At 32.4% G+C, this 19,211-nt stretch overlaps 1 protein-coding gene across 1 annotated transcript in view; it reads left to right on the plus strand.

Moving 5' to 3' along the window:
• LOC143072790 (alpha-L-fucosidase-like) overlaps positions 1 to 18,634 on the plus strand; it is a 33,093-nt gene extending 14,459 nt beyond the window's left edge. Inside the window, exons 4-8 of the mRNA XM_076247890.1 lie at positions 6,312 to 6,445; positions 9,696 to 9,793; positions 15,298 to 15,430; positions 17,032 to 17,202; positions 18,159 to 18,634. Coding sequence (XP_076104005.1) covers positions 6,312 to 6,445; positions 9,696 to 9,793; positions 15,298 to 15,430; positions 17,032 to 17,202; positions 18,159 to 18,417 — 795 coding nt within the window. The 3' untranslated portion in view covers positions 18,418 to 18,634. The remainder of the gene's footprint in view (positions 1 to 6,311; positions 6,446 to 9,695; positions 9,794 to 15,297; positions 15,431 to 17,031; positions 17,203 to 18,158) is intronic.
• Positions 18,635 to 19,211: the final 577 nt, after the last annotated feature.

Genomic DNA, 19,211 nt, shown 5'->3' on the forward strand with positions numbered 1-19,211 from the left:
GGATTTCGCATATTCTATCATGGTAACACTTGTTGACCAGTGATTCTCAGAATGCGTTACATTCCAGTCTTTAGGAAATGTGTATGAGGATGACATATATCAGTTGTGCCCTTCTAAATTAATTGAAACGGACGTAATGCACCTGTCAGGGAAATTCCAACCACACCCGTTATTTCTCTTTTATCATCTAACGCAACGATACTATATACAATCTTTTGATCCCTTATCTTCTAATGTCCATTCAATTGTAGGAACCATTTCAAGACCTGTCTGGTCAAAGTTTATAATAATTTCTTGCCGATTTTGTCCCTTTCCTTTTGACTAAATTCATTCGTGATCTTGCATAATCTCGACTAAAATCTGAATGGCCTCCGTTTTCAACAAGTAAAGAACGATTTTCAAATCTAACTATACCACGGGCGGCAGCAACAACTATAGTCGTATTGACAACCCCACCTGCACGTAAATTTTTCACAAAAATTTTTACTCTGTCATCCAGTTTATCTTCCAACATCAAGGGCTTATCTCGAATTTTAGTAGGCAATTCCTTAATTTCAGATGCAATTCTCTGTTCAAAGTTTATCTTGATCTTCTTACGGTATTCGTCTCTCATACTCCTGATTGTTGTGTACGATACCCGTTTTCCGAGATCACTTGATATGTTTCTTGACGCTTTTGCCACACCAAAGTCATTTGCGATTTTTGCAAATTTGGAACGTTCTTTAGGCGTATATGGTGCGTATACCCCTAAAAAAATTAATAACTATAGGTCACCGAACGGCCTTCAACAACGAGCAAAGCCCATACCGAATACTCAGCTTTTAAAGGCCCCGAAATGACGATGTAAAACAATTCAAACGAGAAAACTAGCGGCCATATTTATGTACAAAAAATGAACGAAAAACGAATATGTAACACATAAACAAACGACAACCTTACTTAAATGTTCATAACATACTAAATGTATGTTCATATCGAAATTGATAGAGAACCAAAAATTGGGAATTTGGGAAATGAAGAAGGAGGGATAAAAAAACATTTTCCTGTCCCCAATAACCTATGACTTATGATACATTTGCTGAAATTCTCCAGTCATTCAATATTTTACATTTCCGTTTATCCGGTCTAGAAGGTGAAGCTTTTGGGGAATCACTTAAACTTTCGATTGCTTCATTTGCTGCCGTAATTGCTATTACATCATCCTCGGAGGTTGCACGACTCGTGGGATGTAATCCTGGAGAGGATGGTTCACGTATTTTAGATCTTTTAATCCATTTTAAGATAAACATGTTTTTACTTCTTGTTTATGAATGATAAAATTTAAGTTCACAAAACTTAATTACAGCACTGTCACTATTAAATGCACTATTGATTTTTCCAAACGGCAAAAGTAAAGATTAGTTTTTTCGAGTGTTGTCAATTATAAAGTGACATTAACATATTTTTTCTCAACTTAAAAACCACGAAATTAAATTCCCACGAACATACTTTTTGATACAAAACCACGAAATTTTAACCCCACAAAAATAAGTGCTTATACAGTATTACATTAAACAAATTGTAAACATATTTAGTGTACATGGCGTTTGGTGTGAACGCGGCCTTATACGTTTAGGTATGTCACATCTATTTTTTCATGATTATCTTCTTCACAAAGTAAAACAAATGTCGGTATCACCTCAACAGCTAACTGGAACTTTAAACAGACTCATTCAGAGGGGATATAGTTACGATACTCGTGCCAGTTCATTAAAGATGTCATATGTTGGTATTATTTATAAATTTTAATTATTTACCAAATCAAAAGGATGAAATCATCAGATTTTTAAAATAATTTGGCCGTAAACTTTAAAAAGCAGGTAAGATAAAGGTTATCTATACTATTAAACGAGAAGACCTCATTTGGGGTGTCGCTTTTCTTCTTTCCACAATAAATTAATAAACACGCCTCTGTTTCCTATAGGTACAGTGCATAGTCGCATTTGTCATCCATTTATATGATTATTCAGATTGAGTTATTTTGGGAGAAAAACGAGAAAAAAGGCATCGTGATATTGTCCCGTCAATGGACGAAATTTTAAGTCAGATTAGACTTCCGGTTTGCGTTTTTCTGTATACTTTGAACATACATATACTACGAATAAAGTGTATTTTAATTCTATCTGCTATCATTTTCAAGTTTACTATCCACGGCGGTCACATAGTTTATTAAATGGAGAGGGTCTGTATACTATATCAATTGACCACAATGGATCGATTAGTAAATTTAGAATTGAAAGTAAATACACTTTATGTATATAGCAATGAATGTTCATAATATACAGATAAGCGCTAAAATTATTCATGTGAACTTTTGATACCTTTTCTGAAATTCTCCAGTCATTAAATCTTTGACAAAATTCATTTATTACAACAACAAAAAAAGATGTGGTATGATTGCCATGTTGAGACAACTCTTTACAAGAGACCAAAATGACACAGAAATTAATAACTATAGGTCACCGAACGGCCTTCAACAACGAGCAAAGCCCATACCGAATACTCAGCTTTTAAAGGCCCCGAAATGAAGATGTAAAACAATTCAAACGAGAAAACTAGCGGCCATATTTATGTACAAAAAATGAACGAAAAACGAATATGTAACACATAAACAAACGACAACGTTACTTAAATGTTCATAACATACTAAATGTATGTTCATATCGAAATTGATAGAGAACCAAAAATTGGGAATTTGGGAAATGAAGAAGGAGGGATAAAAAAACATTTTCCTGTCCCCAATAACCTATGACTTATGATACATTTGCTGAAATTCTCCAGTCATTCAATATTTTACATTTCCGTTTATCCGGTCTAGAAGGTGAAGCTTTTGGGGAATCACTTAAACTTTCGATTGCTTCATTTGCTGCCGTAATTGCTATTACATCATCCTCGGAGGTTGCACGACTCGTGGAATGTAATCCTGGAGAGGATGGTTCACGTATTTTAGATCTTTTAATCCATTTTAAGATAAACATGTTTTTACTTCTTGTTTATGAATGATAAAATTTAAGTTCACAAAACTTAATTACAGCACTGTCACTATTAAATGCACTATTGATTTTTCCAAACGGCAAAAGTAAAGATTAGTTTTTTCGAGTGTTGTCAATTATAAAGTGACATTAACATATTTTTTCTCAACTTAAAAACCACGAAATTAAATTCCCACGAACATACTTTTTGATACAAAACCACGAAATTTTAACCCCACAAAAATAAGTGCTTATACAGTATTACATTAAACAAATTGTAAACATATTTAGTGTACATGGCGTTTGGTGTGAACGCGGCCTTATACGTTTAGGTATGTCACATCTATTTTTTCATGATTATCTTCTTCACAAAGTAAAACAAATGTCGGTATCACCTCAACAGCTAACTGGAACTTTAAACAGACTCATTCAGAGGGGATATAGTTACGATACTCGTGCCAGTTCATTAAAGATGTCATATGTTGGTATTATTTATAAATTTTAATTATTTACCAAATCAAAAGGATGAAATCATCAGATTTTTAAAATAATTTGGCCGTAAACTTTAAAAAGCAGGTAAGATAAAGATTATCTATACTATTAAACGAGAAGACCTCATTTGGGGTGTCGCTTTTCTTCTTTCCACAATAAATTAATAAACACGCCTCTGTTTCCTATAGGTACAGTGCATAGTCGCATTTGTCATCCATTTATATGATTATTCAGATTGAGTTATTTTGGGAGAAAAACGAGAAAAAAGGCATCGTGATATTGTCCCGTCAATGGACGAAATTTTAAGTCAGATTAGACTTCCGGTTTGCGTTTTTCTGTATACTTTGAACATACATATACTACGAATAAAGTGTATTTTAATTCTATCTGCTATCATTTTCAAGTTTACTATCCACGGCGGTCACATAGTTTATTAAATGGAGAGGGTCTGTATACTATATCAATTGACCACCATGGATCGATTAGTAAATTTAGAATTGAAAGTAAATACACTTTATGTATATAGCAATGAATGTTCATAATATACAGATAAGCGCTAAAATTATTCATGTGAACTTTTGATACCTTTTCTGAAATTCTCCAGTCATTAAATCTTTGACAAAATTCATTTATTACAACAGCAAAAAAAGATGTGGTATGATTGCCATGTTGAGACAACTCTTTACAAGAGACCAAAATGACACAGAAATTAATAACTATAGGTCACCGAACGGCCTTCAACAACGAGCAAAGCCCATACCGAATACTCAGCTTTTAAAGGCCCCGAAATGAAGATGTAAAACAATTCAAACGAGAAAACTAGCGGCCATATTTATGTACAAAAAATGAACGAAAAACGAATATGTAACACATAAACAAACGACAACCTTACTTAAATGTTCATAACATACTAAATGTATGTTCATATCGAAATTGATAGAGAACCAAAAATTGGGAATTTGGGAAATGAAGAAGGAGGGATAAAAAAACATTTTCCTGTCCCCAATAACCTATGACTTATGATACATTTGCTGAAATTGAAATTTAAGGATGTATTTTTCTGAAGTGTCAGTCTCGTTGAAATATCGTTCTGGAATAATTTCCAAAATATGCGATACAAGTGCAAACTTATAATGAATGTAATAAACATTATAATATAACTTAGTAAATTTGGCACGAAAAAGCATCAAAATATTAAACAACTTTTTTATATTAACACCTACCCATAGTTTTTTGTTTTGTATTACGTTAAGTTTACTCAGATTGATCCACTTCATCTTAATTTGAAGTATGAAAAACAATTGTGGAACTGGGATTTTTTTCATGAAAATAGCCAACAATTAGTAGAAATTGATGGAAAATTAGGTACTGTAGACGGGAATTGGCAAGACAGGATTGCACCACTATATGGGCTTTTCTTCACCAATTGTGTTTTCAGTAATATAAAGCCAACAATGGAGTAAAGAAACAAAATTAATTCTAGAAATGTGTGGTTCCTCAGAGGTGGTTCCCCTTACGGATCATGTATAAACCTATTGTAATGGCTGGTGTCATGATGAAGCAATATAGCTGCTATGCAAACTAGCAAAGTATCCGAATTTTTGGCATGCATGTATGTGTTACAGTGAATTTGGATAATCAGTGATTATGTAGATTCCTTTAGATTATATATAATCACTAAACTTTTCAGAGATTATGTAAAATAATTATACAAAATATCAGGGATTATACATTATATCTGAAATGATGATTTTTCTTTTATTTATATAGAAATAATAGAAAATTATATAGTTTATTCTATAAAATCATTATAAACATAAATTGCAAAATGTTGATCACAATATATTAAAATGTGAGGAACAATATTCTGAAACATTAAGCACAATATATAAAATGTAAAGAACAATATTTTAAAAACAGTCCTCTATTCTTACAAACTGTGTTTTATCACAAAGAACATGCACTGTGGATTTACACTTGGAACAATTTTGTCTTATGATCTTGGTAAACCATGATGGATATAAAATTATATTGCATTGCCATCACCTTAAAACATTGTCTACGTGAATTACATTCTTTGCTAACAATAAAATGGTTTATCAACAAGTCCAAAACATGATAAAAAAATAGTATACTAATTTTAATGAGACGCTAATCGTAGAAATTTGTATGTAATAAAGAGTACTTTTATTTCAATCTGCACATTATTTTTTATTTCTTTTGCTATTCAAAACATATCTGTGTGTACACACAACAGTTTTGATTTAAAATAATGATAAGAAATTCCAACAGAAATGTTCAACATAAAAGAGACATTGGACAAGCATATAGGGGGAACCGATCTTAAATGTAGAAACCAGGAATGCAATTGTGAATTTTCGCTAGATGTGTGTTACGTCTAAAAAAGACTCATCAGTGACGCTCAAATACAAAAAGGTTAAAAGGTCAAACATAGTACGAGATAAACAGGCATTTCAAAAAGTAAAACCACCTTGGTGTGAATTTCTGTGCTCATGATCTTAACGTAGACTACTAATCGAAGATTAAGTTATTTGTTTGAAAAAAACCTTCTTACTGCATTTATGATAATTGAAAATATAAACATACGAGAACAGTTACGTGAATTCTTGCTAATATCTTAGTTGATTGAGTTTATAATGGAGATAGGATCCGAGTAAAGTTTTAATTAATGTATTGCCTATCACATTATGCACTTCAGGTTAAAAAAAAACTAGACATTTGTATGGCTATTTTTTTGTTTGCTGTAAGTTTGATGATAGATTTCACTAAATAATATACTATTTTCAGACTAAGACTATGCCTGAGTTATATGAACTGGTGAATACATACAAACCTGAAGTTATATGGTCAGATGGAGACTGGGAGGCTACTGATGCATACTGGAATTCCACCAATTTCCTGGCTTGGCTTTATAATGAAAGGTCAGTAATACCTGCAGTCGTTTCTACAAAATAATAGATACCAACAGGTAATATTTATAGTTAAAACATTGTTGTGACGTCATTCTATTGATTTACCTGTTCTTTATTTCAGTGATTGGACTCATTTACCCGTAAAAAACCATTATGTTACCTTTAACTGTCCAATATGTTTAAGAATAGCCCTCATCTTTCTAAAAAATATTGGACAGCTAAAGGTAGCACAACTGATTCTTACAGGTAAATGATAGTTCAATCACTGAAATAAATACTATAAATTCCCCATATTGTTTTCATCATGTAACAAAACTACAACCAAATAACAAATGACAATTTGCTTAACAACATTTTATTATAGTCACCTTCCAATAAAATAATTTTGTCACTCATCAAAACTTGAGAAATAACATCAGTTTTAAATTGATTTTAACACTCCCAATGCTTCTCATTTTTCTCATGTTTTTGAGTTGTTTTTTTAAGCGCTAATTCAATTGGTTTATTATGCTCGCTGTATGTCTTGTTTTTGTTGCTTTTATGAATTTCTTTTTTTTCAAAATATTTATCCGAGTCCTTCTTTGGTTATCAAAAAGACCTCTGGTGTTGCTCTTACTCGTCCTAACATCATGTTCAACTACAATTAAAATAAAATAAAAAACAATAACGTAGTGCTTTTAACATGTGATGATCAAGGACCATACATAAGATCAACCTTATCCCGTGTACAAAGTGATAATCTAGAACTTGCTTCATGAACTAGGGAGCTACAATAATTTTTATGATATTTAGGTGTCGGCTATGATTTACAATTTATTTAAGTCTAATATTTTTGCTTAAATATGAATATAATGCAAAAAATCAATCCTGTGTCCGATTCAGACTTTGTTCGTACTGATTGTTTTATAAAATAAAAAAAGGAAGTCATTTTTCAAATGAAATCGGGAGACAAAATTATGTTTCGGTAATATTACTAAACACAAGGGACATCACTGCACAAATAAACGACAAAAGAGTGACACGACCTTATAGACAGAAAAAGGGGGGTTTCTGCTGGTACCTTATAGGTAAACATAAACACTCTCGAAAATTCCGATGAAAAGCATAAAAATATATAACTGATTGCACCTTATCTCTTCATTTGTTCAGATTCATTATATATTTCAAATAAAATCAACTGCGGTGCATTTGATATGGGTCATCGTGAACCTGTCTATATTTGCTATTCTTTTTTTCTCTGTAGTATTTATCTGTTTGTTGTTAACTTTTTCTCGTCCTGAACATGCATGAAATATTTGCCCCTGATCGTTCAGCAACCGACAATCCATTTTGTTTCTTATTCACCTAGTACAAAATCAAACCCGAGGAGAAACAAAAAAATAAAAGGAGAGGACTACATTTGAAAATATAATATATATAAAACTTGTCATTATTAGCTGCTATAACTGTATTCTCTTTGTAAATCACACTGAAATCGACTATATCTGAATAAATTCTGAATACACATTTGCCATAATTTGGTTTAAATACAGTTTGAAACAACACACTCACTAATACCGGCATCAGTCTTTTCGTTGTTTGCATTAGAAATATACTTCGATCACTTTATCCATTTTGAAACAAAAAACGCATGTAAAGGTATAGACGGAAAATATGAGCGGATAACTATGAGTTGTCCTTACGCACGCACGAATCATGATACGCATATCCTTTGTCTTATTTTTCATGTAGCGTTACATGTTGTTTACCTTCAGCTGTACATTCTTTTTGTCTATTGAAAATAAATCTTTGCTTGCTTTTTCGTTTTTATATACCTTTTTCTACGTGTGAAACAATTTTTTTAAGTAAGATATAAGCCTCTAACAGTCCATCCTGTCTAGTATGACACAGAATGGACTGTTATCGGCTTATATCCTTTACTTCTTTTACATGACTCACCAGACAAGATTCAGTTGCTGATTTCCCTTTTACAAAAAGAACAAAATATTGTATCGCCATCATCTTAAAAAAGAAAAACCATTAATGTCGCCTCGTCGTTTTTGTCTATTAAATTGATATTGATTTTAAATGACATAAACATGCTACTACGTGGAACTATGGCTTAAATGGTTCCTAATTATGACAAATGTACTGCATGATAGCTGACTGTCTTTGTTCGTTTTATGCCAATCAAGATGTCAAAAACTGTTAACCAGACAAATACGATCAATTGGAAAATTAAGTTTTATGCAATTTTAACTTGAATATCTAATTTTAGATTTGATCCATTAACGAAGACATTGAAATTGTGTAGTTTTAATCCATCAACGGACATGCACTTTTAACTTCAATGAAACAACTCAAAGAATATTTATATTATAAAATCATCAAACATTTTTAGAAAACAATTTTTAGAGCAAAATATATTTTGTTGAGGCTGTTGCTAGTTGTATGTCTTTACGAATAAGTATTATTAATTTTCCAACATTTAATCAGAAAAAAAAGGAGAAGGTCCGGTAAGGACTCATTTTGGCCTCAAATTTCAGTTTCATCTGAAGAAAGATTATGACCACTTTTTAAACACTAAAGTGTCTATTTCACTTGATTCAATTAGTTTATGTGAAAGATTTTAACTGATTAAGTCATTAAAAACGATCCGATTGAAGCTCAAATATGTAAAATCTCTCAAATATGCCAAAAAACGTCACTTTTCAGATTGTTTTTTGTCAAAAATGAAAGTGGCCGCATCCGTGTTCATCCACAACCTTTATATATGTTATGTATTATCATAAAATACAACTTACATTGCAATATTAAGGATGAACACGAATGCGGCCACTTTCGTTTTACACGGAAACCGTCTAAAATTTAACTAAAATGATAGAATTTTGAAGATTTCAGTAATTTAGCATGACTTAAAGGTGCTACAACCCGATATATGTGCATTGTATTGTCAAAAACAGCCCACATTTATGTAGCAGAAGCATTCAACTGTCCAATAAATAACTAAAAGTTTACATTTTAACAATTTTGTAAAACTGTTAAATTTTTGGGCCAAAAAGGGGCCTTACCGGACCTACTCCTTTCAGAAAAAAACAGATGAATTTACTATTCACGTGTTGTTTTGTTTTCATTTTTCAAGTTTACATATTTCATAATTTTAACACCACACTAATAATAGAGCAATCATTCTTGTTAATTGGTTGGTGCTTTGTTTCTTTGAACCTGTATACATTAAGTAGCACTATACAATTTGTTCATCATTTTCGTCCCTTTACAGTCCAGTGAAAGATACAGTGGTTACCAATGATAGATGGGGATTTGGAATTCCCTGTAAACACGGTGGATTTTTTACATGTATTGATCGATATAATCCAGGTATATACAATGTAAAATTTGTTATTTTTTATATAGTTTATTTTTATTTTATTTTTACCATTTTTGCTGTTGTTTGGCATGTTAAATAGTAATTGTGTTGCGGAGACGATTTGAATTTTGCAGCGGAAAAAACGTTCATATACAGTTCGACGATTTGGGACTTGGGAGTTTAACTATAATGTTATACAAAACACATAATTGACTCGAATGATTGCTAATAACTACTTTTTAATACAATAGTTATACTATTACAATCATTTCATTTTACAATTTCAAAACATTGTTTTCGATGTTTACTTATGGAACGATAAAGCCGGACTGTTGTCGTCTGAACATTCACTAATTTAACCTGATTTCTAGAGATGATTAAAGTATTTTTAACAATCGCCACAGATACATTTGCAGACGACTATTATTTCAACTCTAATTGACTAGACTGACCCACTGAAGGTGTCATTAAATTTAGGAATTCCGTTCAGATCAACAATTGACTTTCTAATCTAAGAAATTCTTTCAAATAGTGTCTTTAACTATCTTAGTAGACGAAAATGCAACTTTATTTCAGCATAATTATATTAAAACTTACCGATGAAATTAAACTTGCAAACAAATATAAGTGTAATTAATGAAAAATGATCTCTACTCTTTTTGACAATGTATAACCAAAAAGCAATCAGACTAATAAAAACAAAACAATCCGTTCTTTCCCTCTTGATTGCTCTAAGGCAATCAAACAAAACAATAATTAAACTATATAAGACTGTCTCTGATCTTCGTTCAAATCTAAATTTATTTCAAAATAATTAACTGCTTTCGACGTCTAACGGACACAGTTTTGTTATAGTTCTTATTTTTACAGTTTGTCCAAGTGAAACTTTCGCAGCTCAAACATGCACATCTTTTCCGGGAAAAACTTCGATTATTCTGGATAAACGCTGAAAATGTTTGATATGTCTAACTAACATGTTGTCCTAGTTTGTGATAGCGTTTCACAATTAGCAATGTGACCCAATTTGTGAGTGGTAATATAATCGGATACCAAACATCAAACGATAGAAAATCACCGTACTCTAACCGTCCATCACATTTGAATATTCCATTTTCACCAATTTGTGGTTGTAATCCTAGTAATATGCTGGATTTTCGGTAAATCTGAAAATGACTACTTTGTGCATTTTTTTTTATTATTTTCAGTTCGCAATCTGTATATTCGACTGTTGATAAACTTCCTAAGTGACGTTGTTCTTGCTTAAGTCTGTTATTGCCAATAAATCTGTAAACATACGCTTGTACACAAACTAGTCCTATAAAACTTGACTAACTTGCGGGATCTAAACGCCAAATTGAATCACTATTGAGAATACTTTCAGTGTCGCACAGTACGTCAATGTTTCAATTGGTTTTTTTAGAACTTTAGTTCGATAGCAAGTACGTTGTCTAACTGAATGCTAGTTTATGGCTATTGCGCTTCTTCTTTTTATATAAATTCCGGTTCATTCCACAAAATTAAGTCCGACTGTAATTGTTTAATTTTCCTTACTCTATATACTAAATCTGCCGGGTTCGAAGTGCGAATTTTTCCGATTTGATCCGCAACAAACGGCTTGTACTCTCTACTCCTGCCTCTAATCTAATACAAAACGTTCATGCTGTCTGACCAAAATGTCATGTTATCCCCAGGCACTTCTAATGCGTGTTTAACTGAAAGTGCTTGTCTTAATCCAAAAAACTGCGGTCATCAATTAGATCGTGGATTGCTGAATGAAGTTAACGGACCAACTTTATTTTCGCCGCTATTAATCTTGTAGATAGACTTCCACTCTTTAACTCGTGTCTAGCATATATGAATGAACCATAAGCCTCACGAGAAGCGTCGCTGAATGTATGAAGACTCGTGGAGACGATTGCATCATCTAACTGCAAACATCTCGGTATTTTTTATACAAGTAAACGAAACCACTCTCTAAATTTTCAACAAGAACTTCGTCTAACTGTTCGTCCAAATCTAGTCTTGTTGTTCACCTCTCTTGTATTATTAGTTTTCCTCTTAATGTGTACATTGCAATACATCTCAATTATACGAATAACGTACCACCTTTGCTTAAAATGTTTCGTTTAGTGAATTTGAAATCATCTGCTAGTGTGTTAGTTTTAAACGTGAATATGTCATTGTCTGACAATCATATTACTCCTAGAATTTGCACTGACGGAAAATATCCCTCATCAAGATCGACTTGTGACGGCCGTTCTTCTTCGACATAGTTAATATGCCTTTGAATTCAGAAGCAATGTTCGTGCATACATCCCTGATTTTGCCCATAACTGTTAAAGCTGATAATATAATTCGACGACTTGTTATTCGTTATCCATACTGTCGTCCATGTACGTAGAATTAAGAACTGTTTCGGCAGCTCGCGCATATGAATCCTCCATCATGTCAGCATGTTTTCAGGAAACAAGCTGAGATTTAAATGGAGACGAATTTACTCCAAAAACAACATTATTGAATTCCTACTTCTTTATAACCTGTTCAATTTTGATTGCGCGCTATAAAAATCTGTGAAACGGTTGGTCGCCTGGTGCAATTTAAATTCTCATATACATTTCGGCGTTGTCATAAACAAGTGCAACTGGGTGCTTTCTGAATCGTAACAGTATATCAAATAAATCGAACTTTTAACTGTTGGTCCTTAATGAATAGTGTCATTTAGCGAAATCCCCTTAACTTTGTAGACGCATCAAATACAATCCTCGTTTTTTTGTAATTTCCTTGTGCAGTTAAATCACCAGAAAATGCGACAAATTCCATTTTCCTACAACAGTCTCCTCCTTTGTCGACACTTTGCGAACTATATAAAAAAGAAGATGTGGTATGATTGCCAATGAGACAACTATTAACAAAAGACCAAAATGACACAGACATTAACAACTAAAGCCCATACCGCATAGTCAGCTAAAAATATCCTTTTTTCAATATATTCCTCTATTGTTTGTATATAAACTTTTGTAATACTCGTGTCTTTGTTTAAGCTTTTTTCGGTGTTTTCTAATCTACTTAATGCCATGTTGTAATTATTCGGTAGCAAAGGTGTGTCGTCCTTCCAAGGTACTTTAATTTCGTAGTGTCCATCCTTAAATTCCACAGATTGCTATACCTTAGACAACGTCTTTTTCTCATCACGGTTTAGAAAAACGTTTTCTCTTGGTGTTTTTACATTTTCAATTTCCCAAAACTACCTTACTATGCAATCAGAATCATTTCGATTCTCCTGTCCACAACCAAAATGCGTCCTGCAAAATAGTGTCTGCTCCTGTACGCTATTTGGATCTCCGAGCATGTCCAACTTAACGGATTTAGTCTAGCAATTGGTTAGCCAGGCTTACCACGTATATCTCTAGAAGAAAAATGTACGGCATGATAGAATAGCCCGATTCACATATCAACGGTAGTTCTCTGTCCTTAATTCGGAAATTTAATCTCTGCAAGATGGTCATAGTCAACTGGGTGTAAACATCCGGTTACACGATAAGTAGTGAATGCGACTATGTAGGCGTCTATCTGTCCAAGTTGACTTTAATGTCTAACCTCATCTGGTATAGTTTCGAATGTTTCAATCATTCGAAACTCATTAAACACATAAACTGCCACTTTCTGACCTTGTCCTTGAAGTTCCAGTGCGGCGGCAACATCAGCATTGATATATGTTTACGTACTTGCGTCATCAAGTAATGCATCAACGTTTACGGTACGGTTTCCATTTTTCAATATAACGGTAAATGTTCGAAGCGTAACAAAGTTTGATTTTTCTCGCGGCCGATCATTGTACGATCCTTACTCTCCCCTCCATGGCGGCGGCTGTTTTTTTCCTTCTTTTCAGTAACATAGTTCTGTTTTGTTTTCAATTCAGTTCTCACTTGAACTTTGGGCTCACTAAACGATTGTGTATACCTATGTAAAAGTATGCTGTGCACTTGAAGATTCCATGATGACCGTTACAACACTTGTACAAATGTTTTGTCGATTCCCTGTTTTTATTTTGCGATTCTTTAAAACAATGTTCTAAATCTATCCCTACGATTCCCGTTATAGTTCCGCTGTGAATTGCTACTAGTGTTCGCCCTTAATCCATGGTGCTATGGTTTGAAACACTGACTCCTGTAAATCCCACTCCTGTAGACAGTCAACTGGCTTTCGAATATCCAACGATGATAACTCGCCAACATCGATTCTGTCATCTGTCGGTGTAATTTCTTGTTCAAAGAATATTTTTTTAATTCCTCGACTGACCAGATTCTTTCAACTGATATATCCAGTAATTCTGCAAAATGTTCGATGTCTTTAGCGAATCCTTCTCTCATAGGTTTAAAGTTTTCAAGTTCTTCGATATACAATGTTATTTGTCTTCGTTGTTCTCTATAATTTCTTTCTAAACGCTCCTTTGCGGCATCGTAAGCAACTGCTTAGTGTCCTTAATTTTCTATAACTTGCAAATCACTTCCTGTCACATATTATCTCAGTTGTAATAACTTATACCCTTTTGTTGTCATTGTTTGGTCACACTAGTAACCCACAAAATACAAACGAAAATATTGAATTGTGGGTAACGATTCCGTAAAATGATTATTGTGATGTCACGCACCGTGACGTATAAAAATTCGTGCAATAAATGAACATGTATTCTGTTTATATGAGATAATGTTTAGTCTGCGATAACGATAGGTAGGTTGATTTAAGATTATTAATGATTTCTTAGCGCTAAATAAGTCTTCTTGTCATTATACTATTATTCTATTCACTGATAAGTGAGACCCCACTTAGCACTATATGTACAATTTGTTATTATAAGCAATACCCGGTGTAATTATCAAAATATATATGGTGTACAAGTATTAAATACTGAAGAAAATGTATTAACCAGCAATTTCAACGTAAACGGAAAGATACATTTTATTAATCAATAAACGGTCTCCAGAAGTTTTCTTGAATAATGACTATTTTTTGTGTGTAGTTTTGTATGTTGATTTGTCAATAATGCCTTTTCCTTTAACCATTTCTTTTAAGTTTGTTTCTTCTTACATTTGCATCTTAAATTGTCTTTTTGTTGCAACATATTTTTTTATTTTTGCATAAAATGTTCCTGTGGAAATTGAAATGTCTAAATCTAGAGAAAGACAAATACTGATGTTAATTTTATATTTATTCAAAGTACGTTTCTTTGAAACAACTTTGGAAGTGCATTTAGAGATCTTTGGATTATTTAACGTGGAAATATTATCACGATAACGGTAGGTATTGTTGAATTTGTCAACAACATGTAATAATGTCGTGTTTCAATAATATATTATGATGTTGTTTGCTGATGTTATTATGATGTGAGGTATTAATGATCTGAATGACTATAAAACCATTGCATGGTCAGATGTCGTATTTTGAAAACATAAGAATAACAATAATCAATGCATTTCAAAAGTTATTATGTTGTTATGTTTATTTAATTGCTAAGGCAAGCTACAGAAACACAAATGGGAGAACGCCATGACAATAGACAGAGGTTACTGGGCATACCGCGTAAATGCTAGGCTTGAAGATTTTCTAACAATAGAAGATCTGTTATCACAGTTGATTTCTACTGTCAGGTAACTACGTTTTTGATCAATGTCATAAGAAATGATCCTACACATTGTTGTCAGCTTTGATTCCATATTAAAGACATCATTAACTGTTAACGTTGTCAAACTTTCACTGAGTTGTGGGAAACTCGAACATAGGCATGTTTCATGCGCATGCTAGACCTTCCTGAGCACAATTTAATTCACATGTTGTTTTTGTATCATTAATCTAATGAATGAAAATTACATTTGTGTCAAGTATGAGATAACATCTATAATTGATGTGGGTAAAATAAATTGTTAAATGCTTATTATATGGATATGTGTTTGCGTGATTTGATTAACATGATAAAGAATATAAAACTAAGCAAATATATTATTTTTAAAAGAATTGAAGGATCATAGTATTTATTGTAAACTAACAACAACTTGATTAGTTTTTGGCTGCTTATTTGTCATGTCAATTAAAACAAATTCTTCATACAAATAACATAAATTGCCAACAATTTACAACACGATGACCGTCAAACACCGAATAACAATTGTCTGTGCTTGGTCAACGAAAGCAGTGAATTTCGATAAATCAGCCATCTCAATAATCAGTTTAGTACAGGAAAGTTCTGCCATAACGATTTTTGATGATCTTCTTGTCATGTACATGGATGGAATGACCAAACTATTAATTATTACTACAATCTGTAAAATAAATTCAGAAACAGCAGAAATATGTTTATTATATAGATTAGACCATTGGTTTTCTCGTTTGAATGGTTTTACAAAAGAAACTTTTGGGGGCCTTTATAGGTACCTGTTCGGTGAAAGCAAAGGCTCCGTGTTGAAGGCCGTACCTTGACTTATTATGATTTGCTTTTATTAATTGTTATTTGGATGGAGAGTTGTCTCATTGGCACTAATACCACAGTTTCCTATATCTATTAAATGGAGTGATTGGAGGGTCTGACTTTCTTCCAACAAATAACAATATGGTACATTTAAACTGCCTTTTCACGTCTTTTCGAATTTTAAAGGAAGAACAAACTCGTGTTTACGTTTATCGTGAAAACGCACGACCTAGTGTATAATATGGATATTGTTTGTAAACATGTTACCTTAATACAATTAATGATTGCAATGAGTAAAAAAGAGGCTTGTTTAGTTTTGAAAATTAATACAATAAATGAGTTGAATAATTGCATGATTAAATTGTATCAATACATCAATGATATTGATAACTGTTCATTGAAGTGACAAAAAAGTCTTTAAATTCAGGAAATAGCTCCAGGAACAATGTTTATTCCTTTTTTTTTCCTTTTCAAGTTTGATTAATTTAAGCTAATATATGCACTTGGTTTTATTGCAGTCACACAGTCTGTCTAACACTGACAGCACTAATGTCAAACAAAAGAAAAAAGTAGGAACATTTGTCTTTGTATGATACTCAAATGAAAGTAAATCTTCCTGTAATAATACGGTTACCAATTTTCAATTGCCATATCAATCGTTTGTTTTAAGGACGTTTGAATGTTTTAAAATGTTTATAATTGCTCTAAATGCTGACGTATTTGATATATTATAAATGATTATTAATATATGTAACATAACATAACGTTTCCAATGTTTGCATTAAGCTGTGGAGGAAATATGTTGATGAATGTTGGTCCAACCAAATATGGAACGATAAGTCCCATTTATGAAGAAAGACTTCGACAGATGGGACAATGGCTGCGTGTAAATGGAGATGGAATATATGGAACCAGACCATGGGTTCATCAGAATGACACTGTAGTTAAAAATGTTTGGTATGTGAAATTTCATTACTAAAGTACAATTAACCATGTACAATTGATTTATTTGATCAAAACATTTGTTTATGAAGAGATAATGAATATATAGCAAAGGTTAAAGTAATTTTGAAGTGTTTAAGTTGAGCGTTATATAATGTTGTTAAAGCAAGTGATTGTTTTACTCCATACCGAAGTCGGGGGCAAAAATTCGAGCCCTTAGACGTGCTTTTCCCGGTGGTTGCCATCAATGTATTAGTTTCTGAATAAAACAGATTAACTTGGAATGAAAAAAGGTAAGATATGAGTATTTGTTAAAAAGCTGTATTAGCATTTGCACATTTCATTGATTTCGATATTAGTTGGCTACACTTCTGAGTCGTGATCTATTTGTTTCAAATATATTGCACAGTTTACATGTTTAACTTTAATATCATGACCATTGAAGATGACCCACTGATGCTTATTCAATGATACTAAGTGTGCAGTGTCATTTTAACAAAGATTGACTTGCACCGCCTTTGTATCTTGGTTTATTGATCATGACACGTTTGCAGAACGTACATGTCGGAGTTTGAGTTGAGTACAGTTTTAAGGGAACCACTTAAGATATGTAAATGGTAGCTGGAATTTAGTTTTCCTAGCATTTGCTTCGCACATTGACATTGGTATTGCATCTTAAGTCCTCTTTATGTGAGTTTGCAGGTTGTGCATAGTAAAATACTTTAACAGTTTGATATTATTCCCTCCAAAATAATACGTAATCTATCAAGATGAACTCTCATGTACATAGTTAATTGCAGTTAATCATCTAATCTGCTAGCAGTGTTATATGCTGATCAACCTTAGTAAAGATATCAATGATGGTAGCAGTTAAGAGAAAAATACAACTTCAATTTTTTGAATGTCGTGTTTATGATTTGTTTATTCTTATATATTGAAGTAGCATACAATACTGAATATTACTTTGCTAGGTATACAATGAAGAAAGCGGTAACAGCAACTGACGTTTTTGCGATACTGCTGGAATGGCCAGACAATAACTTGTTAAAACTTGGAGCTCCTATAATATCAGAGGACACAATTGTCAGCATGTTGGGATATCCTAAAACGTTAACATGGACAGCTGGAATTGGTGGGAAAGGAATCACTATACAGATACCATACATGTCTGTGAAAACTATGCCATGTCAATGGGCATGGACATTTAAAATGACAGGATTACAGAATTAAACATGATTGTGTTATAGATATATACTATTGCTTTGGAGGTTTTTGTTTTAAGATTCTTACATATTTTTCAAAGTTAAACGAGGAACATCAAAAAGAGTTATGTAAGTATAAGATCCTGGCTGGATCATTATAATCTCAAAATTATAATAACTAAACAACATATTTTGGTGTGACTTTCAAATTTATTCGTTTTTTTTAACAAAATGTATATACAAGAAAGGCAGGAACTTACACACATCATACACCCGTGTCCTATATCGTACATTTACAAAGCTTTTGTTATTATGTTTGGAAAAAAATCATACAAATACATTATAAATACCAATTACCTGCACTATAGAATGTTGAAAAATGAATATGTACAAAATTGACATTGTGTATGTTTTAAAAGACATAACAACACGGGTGTCATTCGGTTTAACGAGAGAAATGATCGTGAAAGAATATCTAACGGCGGTCAAGTATTGAGAGACGATCGTGGAAGCTCTAGTAATGGATCGTGAAAGACATTTAATTAAGAAGACATATGAAAGGTCAATAAATATTCTAATTTGATTTTAAAAATTACACAGACAAATTTATGACAAAATAAAACTGTCTGTCAAAATGGTCCAACATTATGATCAGTATGTGAGAATATCCAGTTTTAAAAGTACATAGTTATTACAAAACAACAAAAGGCAGATTGCTTCTCGACATTTCAATGACATAAAAAATGTAAACAAACATGATTTTTCACAAATTCGACTAGAAAAACTACTTTTATACGAATAAGGGCATTTCATTTGAATTAA

Source organism: Mytilus galloprovincialis, chromosome 1 (assembly GCF_965363235.1).
Source record: "Mytilus galloprovincialis chromosome 1, xbMytGall1.hap1.1, whole genome shotgun sequence".
NCBI classification, from domain to species: Eukaryota; Metazoa; Mollusca; class Bivalvia; order Mytilida; family Mytilidae; genus Mytilus; species Mytilus galloprovincialis.